The sequence below is a fragment of the Somniosus microcephalus genome, chromosome 8 (genome assembly GCF_052327205.1).
Source record: "Somniosus microcephalus isolate GS21.2 chromosome 8, FLI_Smic_1.0, whole genome shotgun sequence".
Lineage (NCBI taxonomy): Eukaryota > Metazoa > Chordata > Chondrichthyes > Squaliformes > Somniosidae > Somniosus > Somniosus microcephalus.
The window spans coordinates 42,823,842-42,842,376 of record NC_140994.1 but is presented as its reverse complement, the minus strand read 5'-3'; the positions used below and the strand labels follow the sequence as shown (position 1 = coordinate 42,842,376).

At 45.5% G+C, this 18,535-nt stretch overlaps 1 protein-coding gene across 1 annotated transcript in view; it reads left to right on the top strand.

Moving 5' to 3' along the window:
* The first annotated feature begins 7,039 nt into the window (after positions 1 to 7,039).
* Positions 7,040 to 18,535, top strand: part of hpdl (4-hydroxyphenylpyruvate dioxygenase-like) — a 36,888-nt gene continuing 25,392 nt past the window's right edge. Inside the window, exons 1-2 of the mRNA XM_085994652.1 lie at positions 7,040 to 7,764; positions 11,199 to 11,365. Of these exons, the coding sequence (XP_085850778.1) occupies positions 7,136 to 7,764; positions 11,199 to 11,365 (796 nt within the window). The 5' untranslated portion in view covers positions 7,040 to 7,135. The remainder of the gene's footprint in view (positions 7,765 to 11,198; positions 11,366 to 18,535) is intronic.

Here is an 18,535-nt window from a genome sequence, read left to right as displayed (position 1 = left end):
GGGAGTGAATGTTTAAGGTGGTGGATGGGGTGCCTATCAAGCGGGCTGCTTTGTCCTGGATGGTGTTGAGCTTCTTGAATGTTGTTGGAGCGGCACTCATCCAGGCAAGTGGATGGTATTCCATCACACTCCAGACTTGTGCCTTGTAGATGGTGGAAAGGCTTTGGGGAGTCAGGAAGTGAGACACTTGCCGCAGAATACCCAGCCTCTGACCTGCTCTTGTTGCCACAGTATTTATGTGGCTGATCCAGTTTAAGTTTCTGGTCAATGGTGACCCCCAAAGATGTTAATGGTGGGGGATTCGGCGATGGTAATGCCGATGAATGTCAAGGAGTGGTGGTTAGATTCTCTCTTGTTGGAGATAGTCATTGCCTGGCACTTGTGTGGCGTGAATGTTACTTGCCACTTATCAGCCCAAGCCTGAACGCCATCCAGGTCTTGCTGCATGCAGGCATTATCTGGGGAGTTGCGAATGGAACTGAACACTGTGCAATCATCAGCGAACATCCCACTTCTGACCTTATGATGGAGGGAAGGTCGTTGATGAAGCAACTGAAGATGGTTGAGCCTAGGACACTGTCCTGAGGAACTCCTGCAGCTATGTCCTGGGGCTGTGGTGATTGACCTCCAACAACCACAACCATCTTCATTTGTGCTAGGTATGGCTCCAGCCAGTGGAGAATTTCCCCCCTGATTCCCACTGACTTCAATTTTACTAGGGTTCCTTGATACCACACTTGGTCAAATGCTGCCTTGATGTCAAGGGCAGTCACTCTCACCTCACCTCTGAGTTTCAGCTCTTTTGTCAATGTTTGAACCAAAGCTGTAATGAGGTCTGGAGCTGAGTGGTCCTGGCGGAACCCAAACTGAGTATTGGTGAGCAGGTTATTGGTGAGTAAGTGCTGCTTGATAGCACTGTCGACAACACCATCCATCACTTTTTTTGTTCATTGATGGGATGTGGGCGTCGCTGGCTAGGCCTGCATTTAGTGCCCATCCCTAATTGCCCTTGAGAAGATGGTGGTGAGCTGCCTTCTTGAACCGCTGCAGTCCATATGGTGTAGGTACACCCACAATGCTGTTAGGAAGGGAGTTCCAGGATTTTGGCCCAGCGACAGTGAAGGAACGGCGATACAGGTCCAAGTCAGGATGGTGTGTGGCTTGGAGGGGAACTTGTAGGTGGTGGTGTTCCCATGCGTCTGCTGCCCTTGTCCTTCTAAGTGGTAGAGGTCGCGGGTTTGGAAGGTGCTGTTGAAGGAGCTTTGGCGAGTTGCTGCAGTGCATCTTGTAGATGGTACACACTGCAGCCACAGTGCGCCGGTGGTAGAGGGAGTGAATGTTGAAGGTGGTGGATGGAGTGCCAATCAAGCGGGCTGCTTTATCCTGAATGGTGTCGAGCTTCTTGAGTGTTGTTGGAGCTGCACTCATCCAGGCAAGTGGAGAGTATTCCATCACACTCCTGACTTGTGCCTTGTAGATGGTGGAAAGGCTTTGGGGAGTCAGGAGGTGAGACACTCGCCGCAGAATTCCCAGCCTCTGGCCTGCTCTTGTAGCCACAGTATTTATATGGCTGGTGTGGTGAACCACTGTTATTGTATCCTACTGTTATCGTTATTGCATATTGTTACCTCTGATTGGCGCTGTGTACCAATGCATGCCTCAGCTGGCTCCGCCCACATGACCAGGTATAAAGGTGGGTGTTTCGGCAACCCACTTCCTTCTTGGAACCAGTTGGCCACGAGAGGCATGCTCTGTTCTTTAGTTAATAAAAACCTTTTCATTACTTTCCTAATTCATCGCCTTTTATGGAGTAATTGATAAGCGTATCAGCTGGTCCAGTTCAGTTTCTGATCAATGGTAACCCCCAGGATGTTGATAGTGGGGGATTCAGCGATGGTAATGCCATTGAATGTCAAGGGGAGATGGTTAGAGTCTTGCTTGTTGGAGATGGTCATTGCCTGGCACTTGTGTGGTGCGAATGTTACTTGCCACTTGTCAGCCCATGTCTGAATGTTGTCCAGGTCTTGCTGCATATGGACACAGACTGCGTCAGTATCTGACGAGTCTCGAATGGTGCTGAACAGTGTGCAATCATCAGCAAACATCCCTTGCTGATGATTGAGAGTAGACTGATGAGGCGGTAATTGGCCAGATTGGATTTGTCCTGCTTTTTGTGGACAGGACATACCTGGGCAGTTTTCCACATTGTCGGGTAGATGCCAGTGTTGTAGCTGTACCACAATCTGTAACCTTATGGCCTTGGCTAGAGGCGGCGCTAGTTCTGGAGCGCAAGTCTTCAGCAGGACAGCTGGGATGTTGTTGGGGCCCATACCCTTTGCTGTATCCAGTGCGCGCAACCGTTTCTTGATATCTCGTGGAGAGAATCGAATTGGCTGAAGACTGGCTTCTGTGATGGTGGGGACCTCAGGAAGAGGCTGAGGTAGATCATCCACTCGGCACTTGTGGCTGAAGAGGCTTGCAAACGCTTTTCCACTCACGTGCTGGGCTCCACCATCATTGAGGATGGGGATATTCATGGAGCCTCCTCCTCCCATTTGCTGTTTAATTGTCCACCACCATTCACATCTGCATGTGGCAGGTCTGCAGAGCTTTGATCTGATCCATTGATTGTGGGATCACTTAGCCCTGTCTATAGCACGCTGCTTTCGCTGTTTAGCATGCATGTAGTCCTGTGTTGCAGCTTCCCCAGGTTGGCATCTCATTTTTAAGTATGCCTGGTGCTGCTCCTGGCATGCTCTTCTACACTCCACCTTGAACCAAGGTTGGTCCCCTGGCTTGATGGTAATGGTAGAGTGAGGGATACGCCGGGCCATGAGGTTACAGATTATGGTGGCATACAATTCTGCTGCTGCTGATGGCCTACATCGCCTCATGGGTGCCCAGTTTTGCACTGCTAGATCTGTTCTGAATCTATCCCATTTAGCACGGTGGTAGTGCCACACAACACGATGGAGGGTGTCTTAAGTGTGAAGATGTGTCTTTGTCTCCACAAAGACTGTGCGGTGGTCACTGCTACCAATGCTGTCATGGACAGATGCATCTGCGACAGGTAGATTGGTGAGGACGAGGTCAAGTCAGTTTTTCCCTCGTGGTGGTTCTCTCACCACCTGCCGCAGGGCCAATCTGGCAGCTATATCCTTCAGGACTCGGCCAGCTCGGTCAGTAGTGGTGCTACTGAGTCACTCTTGGTGACGGACATTGAAGTCCCCCACCCAGAGTACATTCTGTGCCCTTTCTACTCTCGGTGCTTCTTCCAAGTGGTGTTCAACATGGAGGAGTACTGATTCATCAGCTGAGGGAGGGCGGTAGGTGGTAATCAGCAGGAGGTTTCCCTGCCTATGCTTGACCTGAAGCCATGAGACTCATGGGGTCCGGAGTCAATGTTGAGGACTCCCAGGGCCACTCCTTTCCGACTGTATACCGCTGTACCGCCATCTCTGGTGGGTCTGTTCTGCCGATGGGACAGGACCTACCCAGGGATGGTGTCGGAGGAGTCTGGGACATTGGGTGAGAGGTATGATTCTGTGAGTATTACTATGTCAGGCTGTTGCTTGAATAATCTGTGTGACAGCTCTCCCAATATTGACACAAGTCTGCAGATGTTAGTGAGGAGGACTTTGCAGGGTTGACTGGGCTGGGTGTGCAGTTGTCATGTCCAAAGTCAGTGCCGAGGTCGATGTCGGGTGGTCCGTCTGGTTTTATTCTTATTATTGTTTTCTGTAGCAGTTTGTTACATCTGAGTGGCTTGCTAGGCCATTTCAGAGGGCAGTTAAGAGTCAACCACATTGCTGTGGGTCTGGAGTCACATATAGGCCAGACCAGGTAAGGATGGCAGATTTCCTTCCCTAAAGGACATTAGTGAACCAGATGGGTTTTTACGACAATCCGATGGTTTCATGGTCACTATTACCGATACTGGCTTTTTATTCCAGATTTATTTAATTAACTGAATTTAAATTCCCCAGCTGCCGTGGTGGGATTTGAACTCCCGTCTCTGGATCATTAGTCCAGGCTTCTGGATTACTAGACCACTAACATAACTTGGGTTTGATTGAGACTGCAGACTAATAAACTGATTGATTTGCTATGGTCTGTGGATAAATAAGTTGAATAACTTAAGAACCTTGAGCTACCCTGATATCGGAAAAGGTTTCTTCAGAGTGATTTAGGCACTGGCAATAAGACGACATTTAGTTCGTATTTGGAGACATGTCAGTCATCAAGCTAATTAAAACATGGCAATTACAGTTTTTGTCCCTCCTATTCCCAGCAGAGCCAGAGGTGCCCCTCTACAAGGTTTCTCTCTTGCTATCTTCTCTCCCCCACCCACCCAACCCCACAATCTTTTTCCAATCTCCAAAACAGATGGGTCACTTCCCTTGAAAAAAATCTTGCTTTTTTTTCCCTCTTTCCTCCCCACTACATCGTCCACAGGGGGCTCCCACTCCCTTCTAATTGTCGCATATTCAGGTTTCTCCATTTCCTAGGTCACAGTGCGACTGAAGTAAATAGTAGAAGTTCATTCATTGGCGAGAGAAAGAGAGAACCTCCTATCTCCTTTTTTGGCTATCAATTAGGATGATTAAATCATGAATCGGAATCACTTAAACCATTATGTGCCCCCCTTTTAAAGGGGCACAAACAATAAGTTCCGAATTATAATAAAACTAATAGAAAAACATATCAAATTCTAATTTTGTTTCCTGTATCCACTGTGCACTCCAGTCCTTCTGGTGCCCATCGGCCGCGGAAAGCCTCAAGCGTACCGGCGTACATTGTGCGTTCCCTCTCTAGGGACACTCGGACATGGACATCGCCGCAAAGGGGAGGGAGGCAGGCAGGCAGAGCGACCCACCCCCCCACATCGACCACGTCTGCCTGGACTTGTTAATAGCCACCCTGGCCAGGCCCAGGAGCAGACTGACGAGGAGGTCCTCCGACCTGCCCGCTCCCCTCCGCACCGGATGGCTAAAGATCAGGTGGGACTGAAGTACAATGCACACGTATCGAGGTCACTGCTGGTTATACCAAGAAAGAACATACCTTTGCAACTGCATTGGAACTTTGTATGTGCGGTGGCTCCTGGGAATTGTAATCTTTTATATCAGAGTCAAATTTCTACCCATGTACATTTTATTGGTTAACATCAGGACTCTGATTTGTGGAATCAACTGGCTGGGTGGTGATCCTGGGGTATTGCAGTGGGTAGAAGTGTACCTGGAATTTGTAATGGTCAGATGCTCAGCCGGGTGTTTTGTGCTGTTTGTGGAAGAGGGTAAAGTTGAAGTGTAATTTTTTAAAAGACATTATTTTACATGAATTTTCATTCTTACAGTGTATATATAGTAGGATGAGTGGGGAACGGTTATGTTACTACGTGGGGATTATGGAATGTAATTAGAATGTTTTCTTGGTAAAATTTGAATATGTGATACTTTTTGGTAGAATGCAATTGGGTAGTATGTTTTTTTCAAATCTAATTGGTCAATAATCAAATAGAAAAGGAGAAAAACACAATCTTAACCATGAGAAAAATTGACACGTGACCATCACAACAGAATCAACATACACCACAGACAAGAAATTGATTTTAGAAATATCTAGGAGTGTTATATATGCAATGCTGCAATCTAATGGATGGAGCAAGCTTAATGAGCTAAATGACCTTTTCTTGCTCTGGACTTTGTTCTATAATATACTAGTTGATCTCTCATGGTGTTGCTCACGGAGTGGGAAAACTGTTTGTTTCTATAGCTGCCTGCCTGTCTAATTCCCACCCCTTGACCCCTCTATCCTTGTAAATTACCGCCCCATCTCCAAACTCCTGTTTCTCTCAAGTCCATAAACATGTTGTCACCTCCAAAATCCGTGCCCATCTTTCCCACAACTCCATGTTGAACCTCTCCAATCCAGTTTCCGCCCCGCCACAGTACTGAAACTGCCTTTATCAAAGTCACAAATGACATCCTATGTGACTGTGATCATGGTGCACTATCCCTCCTCATCCTTCTCGACCTGTCTGCAGCCTTTGACACAGTTGACCACACCATCCTCCTACAACGCCTCCCCTCCGTTGTTCAACTGAGTGGGCCTGCCCTCACCTGGTTCCACTCTTATCTATCCAGTCATAGCCAGAAAATCAATTGCAATGGCTTAACTTCCCTCATTCACACAATTACTTCTGGAGTCTAATAAAGATCCATTCTTGGCTCCCCTCCTATTTCTCATCTACATGCTGCCCCTGAGCAACACCATCCGAAAATACAAAGTCATATTCCACATTTACGCTGACACCCAGCTCTACCTCATCGCTGCCAAAAATTTGGAACACTGCTTGTCCAACATCCAGTATTGGATGAGCAAAAATTTAGTTCAATTATATATTGGGGAGACTGAAGGCATTGTCTTCTGCTCCCGTCACAAAATGTATTCCCTAGCCACTGATTCCATTCCTCTCCCTGGCCACTGTCTGAGGCTGAATTAGACTATTTACAACCTCGGCGTCCTATTTTACCCTGAGCTGAGCTTTTCACCCCATATCCTCTGCATCACCAAGGCTACCCACTTCCACCTCCACAATATCGCCTTCTCCGCCCCACGTCAGCCCATCTGCTGCTGAAACCTCTCATCCTTGTGTTCAAATCATTCAATGTACAGAGATAGGAAGGGGCGAGGCCATGGAGGAATTTGAAAACATTGATCAGTCAGCCACTCCCCTCCCTGTCAGCTCCAAGCCCCGCCACTCCACCACCCCCTCCAAGCCCCGCCCCCTCCACCTCCCCACTGCAAGCCACACCCCCTCCACCTCCCCACTCCAAGCCACACCCCCTCCACCTCCCCACTCCAAGCCACACCCCCTCCACCTCACGCTACAAGCCCCTCCCCTCCAAGCCCTGCCCCCTCCACCTCCACACTCCAAGCCCCGCCCCTCCCCCTCCCCACTCCAAGCCCCGCCCCTCCCCACTCCAAGCCCCGCCTCTCCTCCCTGTTCCAAGCTTCGCCCCTCTGATTCCACGCTCCTCCACCGCCAAATGGGTCCCAAGCACCGCCCCTTCCCTCCTGGCGGGTTCCATGCCCCGCCCGTTGGCCTCACGCGGCGCTCCTGTCCCTGAAGATGGCGGCCCAGGTGCAGCGGTTGAGTCACCTTGCCTTTCACGTCGCCAACAGCGAGCGCCTGGCCCGCGACCTGGTCCGGCGTTTCCGTTTCCAGCTGTGCGGCAGCCGGGAGACTGAGCAGGCCAGGCAGCTGGTGCTCCGGAGCGGCTCTGCTGTGTTCATCGTTAACGAGAGCCCGGGAGGCCGGTGCTCGGAGCCGGGTCCCCGGGACTTGCTGTACGATGTGGCTCCGGCCCGTGTGGTGGACACCGCCTGCAACGTGTCCTTCGAGGTGCAGGACGTGGAGCGGGCGACGCGGCGCCTGGACCGCCTGGGCTGCCAGATCCTGGTGCCGCCGAGCCCGGTGGAGGACGAGCTGGGCTGGGTCACCTATTCGGTGGTGCGTTCGGTGGTCGGTAACATCCGTCACACTCTCATCGACCGGAGCGGCTACTCCGGGGACTTTCTGCCCGGCTTCGGGCCGCCGCCTCCTCCTGGGGAGTGGGCTCCGGAGCAGCAGGAGGCCGGAGGGCCAGGGGCAGTCACCCATTTCGACCACATCACTTACGCGTGTCCCCAGCAGCATACCGCCCAGATCATGGACTGGTACCGCAGCTGCTTCGGCTTCCAGCGCTTCCTCATGAACCGGTGAGTGGGATTTGGAGGAGTTTCAATGAAAGAAGGAAGTGCTTCCATCCATTTTATACCTACAGTGCATTACTTTTGAAACGCAGCGACAGTTATGTAGACAAACTGACCTGTGAAAGTGTGCCATTTAAGAACATAAGGAATAGGAGCAGGAATAGGCCACTTGGCCCCTCGAGCCTGCTCCGCCATTCAATAAGATCATGGCTGATCTTGGGCTCAAAGCCACTTCCCCGCCACTCCCCATAACCCTTCACTCCCATATCTTGCAAAAATTTATCTATCTCCACCTTAAGTATATTTAATGACCCGGCCTCCACAGCTCTCTGGGACACAGAATTCCACAGATTTACGACCCTCAAAGAAGAAATTCCTCATCTCAGTTCTAAAAGGGCGACCCTTTATTCTAAAATTGTGCCCCCGCGTTCTAGATTTTCCCACGAGGGGAAGCATCCTCTGCATCTACCTTGTCAAGCCCCCTCAGTATCTTATGTTTCAATAAGATCACCTCTCGCTCTTTTAAATTCCAATGAGTACAGGTTGGACCCCGGTAATCCGGCACCCTCCGGACCAGGCCGGTGCCGGACCACTGAAAATTCCGAACCACTGAAGGTTAGGTAAATAACACCTAAAATAACAATATTAGGTACAACCCAAACGCCCGACTCCTTCGGCGCTCGCCCACCCTTCACTGAAACTGCGTCACAGTTTACTGTACTAGAAATAACTGGAAAACTGGAAAGAAGTAGATAAAGCATACAGTATAAACACAATACAGGTAAGGATTAAATAAAAAACAATCATTTAATTGCCGTGAATACAGCTTTATTTCCACTTACAAAAAATGGTCAGATGATAAGTTCAAGTCAACTTATATCTGAGTTACATCAGGGATTTCTTCATTGTCTGTAGTTTCTTCTGGGGTTTCTTCTGATGGGTCATCTGGGTCAGACGAGGTAGAGGCGACAGGATTATCGATGTTCCCTATAGGGCGTTGACTCTTGGTGACTTCCTTCGTAGTGGTAAACCAGTCTTGATGGCTTGTCTGTCGTATGTGTTTCGGTTTTTCCTTTATAAGCACTTCTTGGACCATGTAAATATTCATGATCTGTTCCGAGATGAAGTTCCGTTGTTCTAATCCTTTTATCAGATCTGTTGCTAACTGAATACATTTGTCAATAGAATCTGTGTGTAGAGCCGGAAGATGTGGGTGAGGTTTTAAATGAATATTTTGCATCTGTGTAGGCATAGAAATCAGGCAGGGGGATTGTGATATACTTGAACAAATTAGTATTGAGAGGGAGGAGGTACTAGCGGTTTTAGCGGGCTTAAAAGTGGATAAATCCCCAGGCCCTGACGAGATGTATCCCAGGCTGCTGTGTGAGACAAGGGAGGAGATTGCAGGGACTCTTGACAGAAATTTTCAGAACCTCTCTGGCCACAGGAGAGCTGCTAGAGGCCTGGAGGACAGCTAACATAGTACCATTATTCAAGAAGGGTAGTAGGGATAAACCAGGGAATTACAGGCCAGTGAGCCTAACATCAGTGGTAGGGAAATTATTGGAAAAAATTCTGAGGGACAGAATTAGTCTCCACTTGGAGAGGCAAGGATTAATCAAGGATAGTCAGCATAGCTTTGTCAGGGGGGTGATCATGTCTAACCAATTTGATTGAATTTTTCGAGGGGGTGACTAGGTGTGTGGATGAGGGTAGTGCAGTTGATGTAGTCTACATGGACTTCAGTAAGGCTTTTGACAAAGTCCTGCATGGGAGACTGGTCAAGAAGGTAAGAGCCCATGGGATCCAGGGCAATTTGACACTTTGGATCCAAAATTGGCTTAGTGGCAGGAGGCAGAGGGTGATGGTCGAAGGTTGTTTTTGTGACGATGCCTGTGTCCAGTGGTGTACCGCAGGGATCGGTGCTGGGTTCTTTGCTGTTTGTAGTGTACATTAATGATTTAGATATGAATGTAGGAGGTTGAACAGTAAGTTCGCAGATGACACGAAAATTGGTGGCGTGGTAAATAGCGAGAAGGGAAGCCTCAGGCTACAGGACGATATAGACGGGTTGGTTAGATGGGCAGAACAGTGGCAAATCTATGTTTCTATGAGGTGATGCATTTTGGGAGGACTAACAAGGCAAGGGAATACACAATGAATGGTAGGACCCTAGGAAGGACAGAGGATCAGAGGGACCTTGGTGTGCATGTACATAGATCCCTGAAGGCAGCAGGACAGATGGAATAGGGTGGTTAAAAATGCATATGGAATACTTGCCTTCATTAGCCGAGGCATAGAATATAAGAGCAGGGAGGTTATGATGGAGCTGTACAAAACGCTAGTTAGGCCACAGCTGGAATACTGTGTGCAGTTCTGGTCGCCACATTATAGGAAGGATGTGATTGCATTGGAGAGGGTGCAGAGGAGATTCACCAGGATGTTACCTGGGCTGGAGCACTTCAGCTATGAAGAGAGACTGGACAGGCTGGGGTTGTTTTCCTTAGAGCAGAGAAGGCTGAGGGGGGACCTGATTGAGGTGTACAAAATTATGAGGGGCTTAGATAGGGTAGATAGAAAGGAACCTTTCCCCTCAGTATACGGGTCAATAACCAGGGGGCATAGTTTCACGGTAAGGGGCAGGAGGTTTAGAAGGGATTTGAGAAAAAACTTTTTCACCCAGAGGGCGGTTGGAATCTGGAACTCACTGCCTGAAAGGGTGGTAGAGGCAGGAACCCTCAACATTCAAGAAGCATTTAGATGAGCACTTGAAACGCCATAGCATACAAAGCTACGGACCAAGTGCTGAAAAACGGGATTAGACTAGAAAGGCTTGATGGCCGGCGTGGACACGATGGGCCGAAGGGCCTCTTTCTGTGCTGTGTAACTCTATGACTCTATTCCCTAGACATTGCAGAAGGTCAATGCCCAGAAATGAAAATCGCAGTCATGACTTTCAAACAACTTTGGAAGCTTGTCCGTGCAGTTATTTTAATGTTGCAGCCAGTGTTATGGAATCTACCCTGTAGTGTAAATAGGCCAGTTCCACAGCACTGCGACTGAAGTCTTTTACAAAAGAAATTCTACTACAAGCACTACACGAGGCACAACTGAGGCTTTAAAAAGAATGCTTAACGTTCAGTAGTTTCTCAGTTGTCACTCTCTCCAACTTAAAAAAAAAGTGCAAAACCTGTCTGCGATCAGGAATCCATACCATTATTCCTATTTATTTATTTTCTTAACCCCCTCCCTCAAGTGATGGAGACATTTTTTACATTAAATACAAGGTGCTATATAAATACAAATTTATCAACAGAACTGTTCTTGAGACATTGATGTATAATTTTTTGTTTTGGGAGTAACCCACCAAAAATCTGAATTATTTCGAGCTTTTTGATGTGGATAACTTGAAACATGATAAATTTTTTCAACTTTTCTAGAAGTGATGATGTAGATAACAGTTGTGTCATTGAAGGGAATGACATTGGACTGCGCTTGACTGCTATGCAGTACTGGAAATGCAGTGAGGTTGGCATGTCAGTTCCAACTACCGAAGGGAAGAAAATAGACTGCAAGTTTGTGATCGCTGAGTCCTTGCCCTCTCAAGGTATTATTATTTAGTTATTGGTACCTAAGTAATCTTCACAGGCCTTATATATTTGTGCATATTATAGATTGAATACTAAGACTGCATTTTAAAGCAAGGATACACTCTGACATTCCTCCCATATAATGTCTTCTAATGTCTTAATTTTATTAAATGAATCATCTGAATATAATTAAACCATTTTCATTACAATTCTTTGGTATAAGATCTAATATGACCTTTAACTTTTCTTTCTTTATGTGAGCTATCGGCAATAATGGATACTGGTGACATTCCATGTGATTGTAAACACAAGTCTCCATATTTAAAAAGGAGCTCAAATTTGATTCAGGGGACTACCAACTCATTAGCCTAACATCAGTAATAGAAACAAAAGCAAAATACTGCAGATGCTGGAAATCTGAAATAAAAACAGAAAATGCTGGAAATACTCAGGTCAGGCAGCATCTGTAGAGAGAGAAACAGAGTTAACATTTCAGGTCGAGGACCCTTCGTCAGAACTGGAAAAAGTTACAGATGTAACAGATTTTTAAGCAAGGGTGGGGCAGGGAAGGGGAGGAAAGAACAAAAGGGAAGATGAGCAGCGAATACAGTATACTAAATTGCAAAAAGTACAAGTAATTCGCTGTTTCACCTGGAAGGAGTTTATACTGTATTTGCTGCTCACGATGCGGTCTCCTCTACTTTGGGGAGACCAAACGCAGATTGGGTGACCGCGTTGTTGAACATCTCCATTCAGTCCGTAAGCATGACCCCGAGCTTCCGGTCACCTGTTACTTTAATTCTCCGCTCCACTCCCACTCTGATCTCTCCGTCCTCAGCCTCTTACACTGCTCCAACCAAGCTCAATGTAAGCTCGAGGAACAGCACCTCATCTTTCGATTAGGCACTTTACAGCCTTCTGGACTCAACGTCAAGTTCAACAATTTCAGACTATAACCTCGGCCTGTATTTATTAAAAAAAAAAAAAAAAATCCTTTTCCTTTTTTTTATCCTCTCATGGCAGCTGTTGATGATTCTGCCACTCCCATTTACACCTCATCTAGAGTCATCTTTTGTTTCTTAACTTGTCCTATTACCATCAGTAATGGAAACCTTTTTTTAAGGAGCAGGCTGGTGGGTAACTTAACCTATGTTAGCAAATTAATATAGATGGGGAAGATTTATTTCTTTTCAAAATGTTAATAAAATAGATATAGGAACCCCCCCCCCCCCCCCCTATAAACTGATTTATTTGGATTTTCTGAAAGCTTTTGACAAGATTCTGCGTGAAAGACTTTTAAACTAAATCATGGAAACCTAGGGTAGAACATGGGACTGGATTTTTAAAAATTAAATAAAAACAATAGGAATTTGAGAGTAATCTGAGAGATGTACAAAAGAGCATGGTGAAATACAGAGTCGAGTACTTCAGGGGTTAGTACTGGGATCCTGCTGTTTCTTGTATATCTACATAATAAATTACCTGAATGCAGTAAGCTTGTTAAAAGTTGCAAACCATGCTAAAATAGGAAGAGCAGTAGGAACAGAAGATGCAGTTAAGAATTTGCAGAAGGATTGAGCCACTGTGGAGAAGCAAATGGAATGTTATGCATAGCAAGGACAGCAGAGGACAAGTCTACAATGGTTATTCTGAGGCTTTATAATACACTGGTCAGACCTCACTTTGCTGTTGTGCATGGTTATGCAATCAGGCAGAGAAATGGCAAATAAGTGGTACAATAAAGGGACTAAGCACACCGAGTTAGAAATAGGCCTAAAGAAGAAAGGAAGATCAAATTGCACTTAAATAGCTTAAACTATACCATGCGTCCTCACGATTACTTTGAGAGATGACACAGGGATAGGTCACATATCCTTTTATCATCTCCACCTGGAGCATTGTTTTGTCTACTGAATATCGGCCCTGTCTCCTGCCTTACAGAATGAATATTCATTTCATGCTGCCTTATTCTGCTTTTTTATATCTGATGTTGATAGTGATTGCTGTTCTGGATCGGAGAAGTCTCTTGTTTCAAATCATGTAAAGGACTATATTAATTTGTTCATGGATTTGGTGGTTCTACAGCTTGTAATTCCTTTAATTTGATTGTGTGTTGGAAGAGGTGACGGTGTTACACATCTGTGCCACACTGATGTCCCTCTCTAGGTGGATTACTTCAGGAATAGGGCTTTAAACTAATAAGCGGGAAGGAGGGTTCAGATAAGGGTAAATGTATAAGTCTGAAGAGAAAAGTCAAGGCTATAGAGCAGACTAGCAATTTGGGTAAAATCAAGCAGATTGTGTCAGGAAAGGAGAGCGTTTAATAACAGTAATAGGGCATTAGCAACTAAGGTCACATCAAGGGGGGAAAAAAGTTAAAATTACAGGCTCTATATCTGAATGCACAAAGCATTTGTAACAAGATAGATGAATTAATGGCACAAATAAAGATAAATGGGTTTGATCTAGTTACTGAGACGTGGTTGCAGGGTGGCCAAGGTTGGGAACTAAATATTCCAGGGTACTTGATAGGCAAAATAGAAAAGGAGATGGAGTAGCCCTGATAAATGCAGTCGGGAGAAAAGATCTTGGCCTAGAAAGTCAGGATGTAGAATCAATATGGGTGGAGCTAAGAAATAACTAAGGGCAGAAAACACTGGTGGGAGTAGTTTATAAGTCCCCTAACGGTAATCATAGTGTTGGACAGAGTATAAATCTGAAAATTAGAGGAGCATGTAACAAGGGTAATACAATAATCGTGGAGGACTTGAATCTTCATAGACTGGGCAAACCAAATTGACAAAAGTAGCTTGGAGGACGAGTTCATGGAATGCATTCAAGACAGTTTTCTAGAACAATATGTCATGGAACCAACTAGGGACCAGGCTATTTTAGATTTGGTATTGTGCAATGAGACGGGTAATTAGTAATCTTATCGTAAAGGATCCTCTCAGGAAGAGTGATCATAATATAACATTTCATATTAAGTTTGAGAATGATGTGGTTAAGTCCGAAACTAGAGTCTTAAATTTAAACAAAGTCAACTACGGAGGTACGAGGGGCGAGTTGGCTGAGGTAGATTGGGAAATTAGATTAAAATATATGACGGTAGATAAGCAATGGCAAACATTTGAAGAAATACTTCATAATTCTCAAAGGATATATATTCCTTTGAGGACTAAAAACTCTGCTGGAAAAGTGGTACAGCCATGGCTGACTGGAGAAGTTAAAGATATTATTTGATTAAAGGAAGAGGCTTACAATGTTGCCAAAAGTAGTAGTAAGCCGGAGGGTTTTATAAATCAGCAAAGGATGACCAAGAAATTGATAGCGGCAGAAAATATAATGAGTAAATTAGCAAGAAATATAAAAACAGACTTGAGCCTTTACAAGTATGTAAAAAGGAAGAAATTAATTAAAGTAAACGTCAGTCCCTTACAGGCAGAGCTGAGAGAAATTATAACGGTGAATAAAGAAATGGCAAAGGCGTTAAACAAATACTTTGTGTCTGCCTTCACAGTAGAAGATACAAAGAACATACTGGAAATTGTGGGGAACAAAGGGTCTAATGAGAGCGAGGAACTTAAAATAATTAATATTAGTAAAGCAAAAGTACTGGAGAAATTAATGGGACTAAAATCTGACAAATCCCCTGGATCTGATGGCCTATACCCTAGGGTTTTAAAAGAGGTGGCTGAAGAGATAGTGGATGCATTGGTTTTGATCTTCCAGAATTCCCTAGATTCTAGCGTGGACCCTGTGTGTTGGAAGGTAGCAACTGTAACCCTGCTTTTCAAGAAAGGAGGGAAAGAGAAAACAGGGTACTATAGACCAGTTAGCCTGACATCAGTAGTAGGGAAAATGCTCAAATCTATTAAGCATGTGGTAACAAAGCACTTGAAAAATCACAATATAATTAGGCAGTCAACGTGGTTTTATGAAGGGGCAATCGTGTTTGGCAAATCTATTACAGCTTTTTGAGGGTGTAACTAGCAGGGTAGATAACATGCAGGTACAGCAAGCAGTTAGGAAGGCAAATGGTATGTTGGCCTTTATTGCAAGGGAGTTGGAATACAAGAGTAAGGAAGTCTTGCTGCAATTATATAGGGCTTTGGTGAGACCACATCTGGAGTATTGTGTACAGTTTTGGTCTCCTTACCTAAGGACAATGTTTCCCCCTATATTTTCTTTTGGGGTATGCGCTGCCTTTAAGGGGCAGCGCAGGCCATTCAGTTTCTTTAACATTGAAAAAGCCGGTCATGGGCTGTGTCGGACTGGCAGAGAGCTACGCGGCCGCGCAGCTTAGAGGGAACGTTGCCTAAGGAAGGATATGCTTGTCTTAGAGGGGGGGCAACGAAGGTTCACTCGATTGATTCTTGGGTTATGAGGGCTGTCATATGAGAAGAGATTGAGTAGAATGGGCCTAGATTCTCTGGCGTTTAGAAGAATGAGGTGATCTAATTGAAACATATAAAGTTCTTGGAGGGCATGACAGGGTAGATTCTGAGAGGCTGTTTCCCCTGGCAGGAGTGTCTAGAACTAGGGATCATAGTCTCGAGATAAGGGGTTGGTCATTTAGGATTGAGATGAAGAGAAATCTCTTCATTCAAGTTTGTGAATCATTGGAATTCTCTCAGTCGCTGAGTGTATTGCAGACTGTGATCGTTAGATTTTGGGCACTAAAGGAATCAAGGGACAGGGTGGGAAAGTGGAGTTGATGACCTTATTGAATGGCGGAGCAGGCTCGATGGGCTGTATGGCCTACTCCTGCTCCTATTTCTTATGTTCTTGTATTGGTTGCAAAATCCACCCAGTTGTTGCAGACAATTAATATTAATTACCAGGCTGCAAAAAGACGACTCAGCTGGGGATTGCTAACCCACAGAGCTTGTGCCTCTGTTATAGCAGGCATTTCAGCCAGGGTGTTAATTTGACGACACCCTAATAAGAGCTTGTCTGACAGAGAAATAAATACTGGAGCACTTGCCCAGTTCGGCAGTTCCATTGTACCGTTTCTGGGCAGATGTTAACATAGGAATTCATGGAAGTTTAGCCTCATGTAAAGCTTCTACTCACGGTCCAAAGTAAAAGTGGAATAGTACAGAGATTAGCCAAAACTTTGAGGTGGTTTGACAAATTTGCTAGAGTTCTTTGAGGATGTAACAAACAGGGTGGATAAAGGGGAACCAGTAGATGTAGTGTATTTGATTTCCAGAAAGCATTTGATAAGGTGCCACATAAAAGGTTACTGCACAAGATAAGAGCGTACGGGGCTGGGGGTAATATATTGACATGGATAGGGGATTGGCTAACTAATAGAAAACAGAGAGTCGGGATAAATGGGTCATTTTCCGGTTGGCAATCAGTAACTAGTGGGGTGCCACAGGCTTCAGTGCTGGGGCCTCAGCTATTTACAATCTATATTAATGACTTGGATGAAAGGACCAAGTGTACTGTAGCCAAATTTGCTGATGATACAAAGATAGGTGGGTTAGCAAGTTGTGAGGAGGACACAAAGAGTCTGCAAAGGGATATAGATTGGTTAAGTGAGTGGGCAAAAATTTGGCAGATGGAATATAATGTGGGAAAATGTGAGGTTATCCACTTTGGAAGGATGAATGAAAAAGCAAATGATTATTTAAATGGAGCGAGACTACAAAATGCTGCGGTACAAAGGGATCTGGGGGTCCTAGTACATGAAACCCAAAACGTTAGCATGTAGGTACAGCAAGTAATTAGGAAGGCTAATGGAATGTTGGCCTTTATTGCAAGGGGTATGGAGTATAAAAGTAGGGAAGTTTTGATGCAACTTTACAGGGCGCTGGTGAAACTGCACCTGGAGTACTCCGTACAGTTTTGGTCTCCGTATTTAAGGAAGGATATACTTGCATTGGAGGCTGTACAGAGAAGGTTCACCAGGTTGATTCCTGGGATGAAGGGGTTGACGTATGACGAAAGGTTGGGCCTATACTCATTGGAGTTTAGAAGAGTGAGAGGTGATCTTATTGAAACATAAGATTCTGAGGGGGATTGACAGGGTGGATGCTGAGAGGATGTTTCCCCTAGTGGGGGTATCTAGAACTAGGGGGCATAGTTTCAGAATAAGGGGTTGCCCATTTAAGACGGAGATGAGGAATTTCTTCTGAGGGTCGTGAATCTTTGGCATTCTCTACCCCAGAGAGCTGTGGAGGCGGAGTCATTGAATATATTCAAGGCGAAGATTGACAGACATTTGAACTACAAGGGAGTTAAGGGGTTTGGGGAGAGAGCGGGAAAGTAGTATTGAGGCCAAGATTGGATCAGCCATGATCTTACTGAATGGTGGAGCAGGCTCGAGGGGCCAATTGGGCTATTCCTGTTTCTTATGTTCTTAATGTTTGTTTTGTGTCAAATTTTTTAGATTGAATGAACCACTCATTTATCGGGTTACTGTTTGACTTTTGTTTCTACTAACTTTGTTAATAAACCTGATTTGTAGTTGTAGCCTGATGTGGTAGGTCAGAGTGTTGATTGTCTGTTGGTCAGAAGTCGAGAGTTCAGTGTACACATGTATGGAAATGGGTTATTGTTCATCAACCCATAAGGTCACTTTACAGCTCGTAGTATATGTGGGATTACATAAGAAATAAGAGCTGGAGTAGGCCATACGGCCCCTCGAGCCTGCTCCGCCATTCACTAGGATCATGGCTGATCATTGACCTCAACTCCACTTTCCTGCACTATCCCCATATCCCTTGATTCCCCTAGAGTCCAAAAATCTATCTTGGCCTTGAATATACTCAAAGACAGCATTCACAGCCCTCTGGGACAGAGAATTCCAAAGATTCACCCTCTGAGTGAAGAAATTCCTCTTCATCTCAGTCTTAAATGGCCTACCCCTTATCCTGAGACTATGCCCCCTAGTTCTAGACACTCCAGCCAGGGGAAACAACCTCTCAGCGTCTACCCTGTCAATCCCCTTCAGAATCTTGTATGTTTCAATGAGATCACCTCTCATTCTTCTAAACTCCAGAGAGTATAGGCCCATTCTACACCATCTCTCATCATAGGACAGCCCTCTCTTCCCAGGAATGAATCTAGTGAACCTTTGTTGCACTGCATTTTCCGACGACTGATGTCAGGCTAACTGGCCTGTAGTTCCCTGTTTTTTCTCCCCCTCCTTTCTTGAATAGCGGTGTTACATTTGC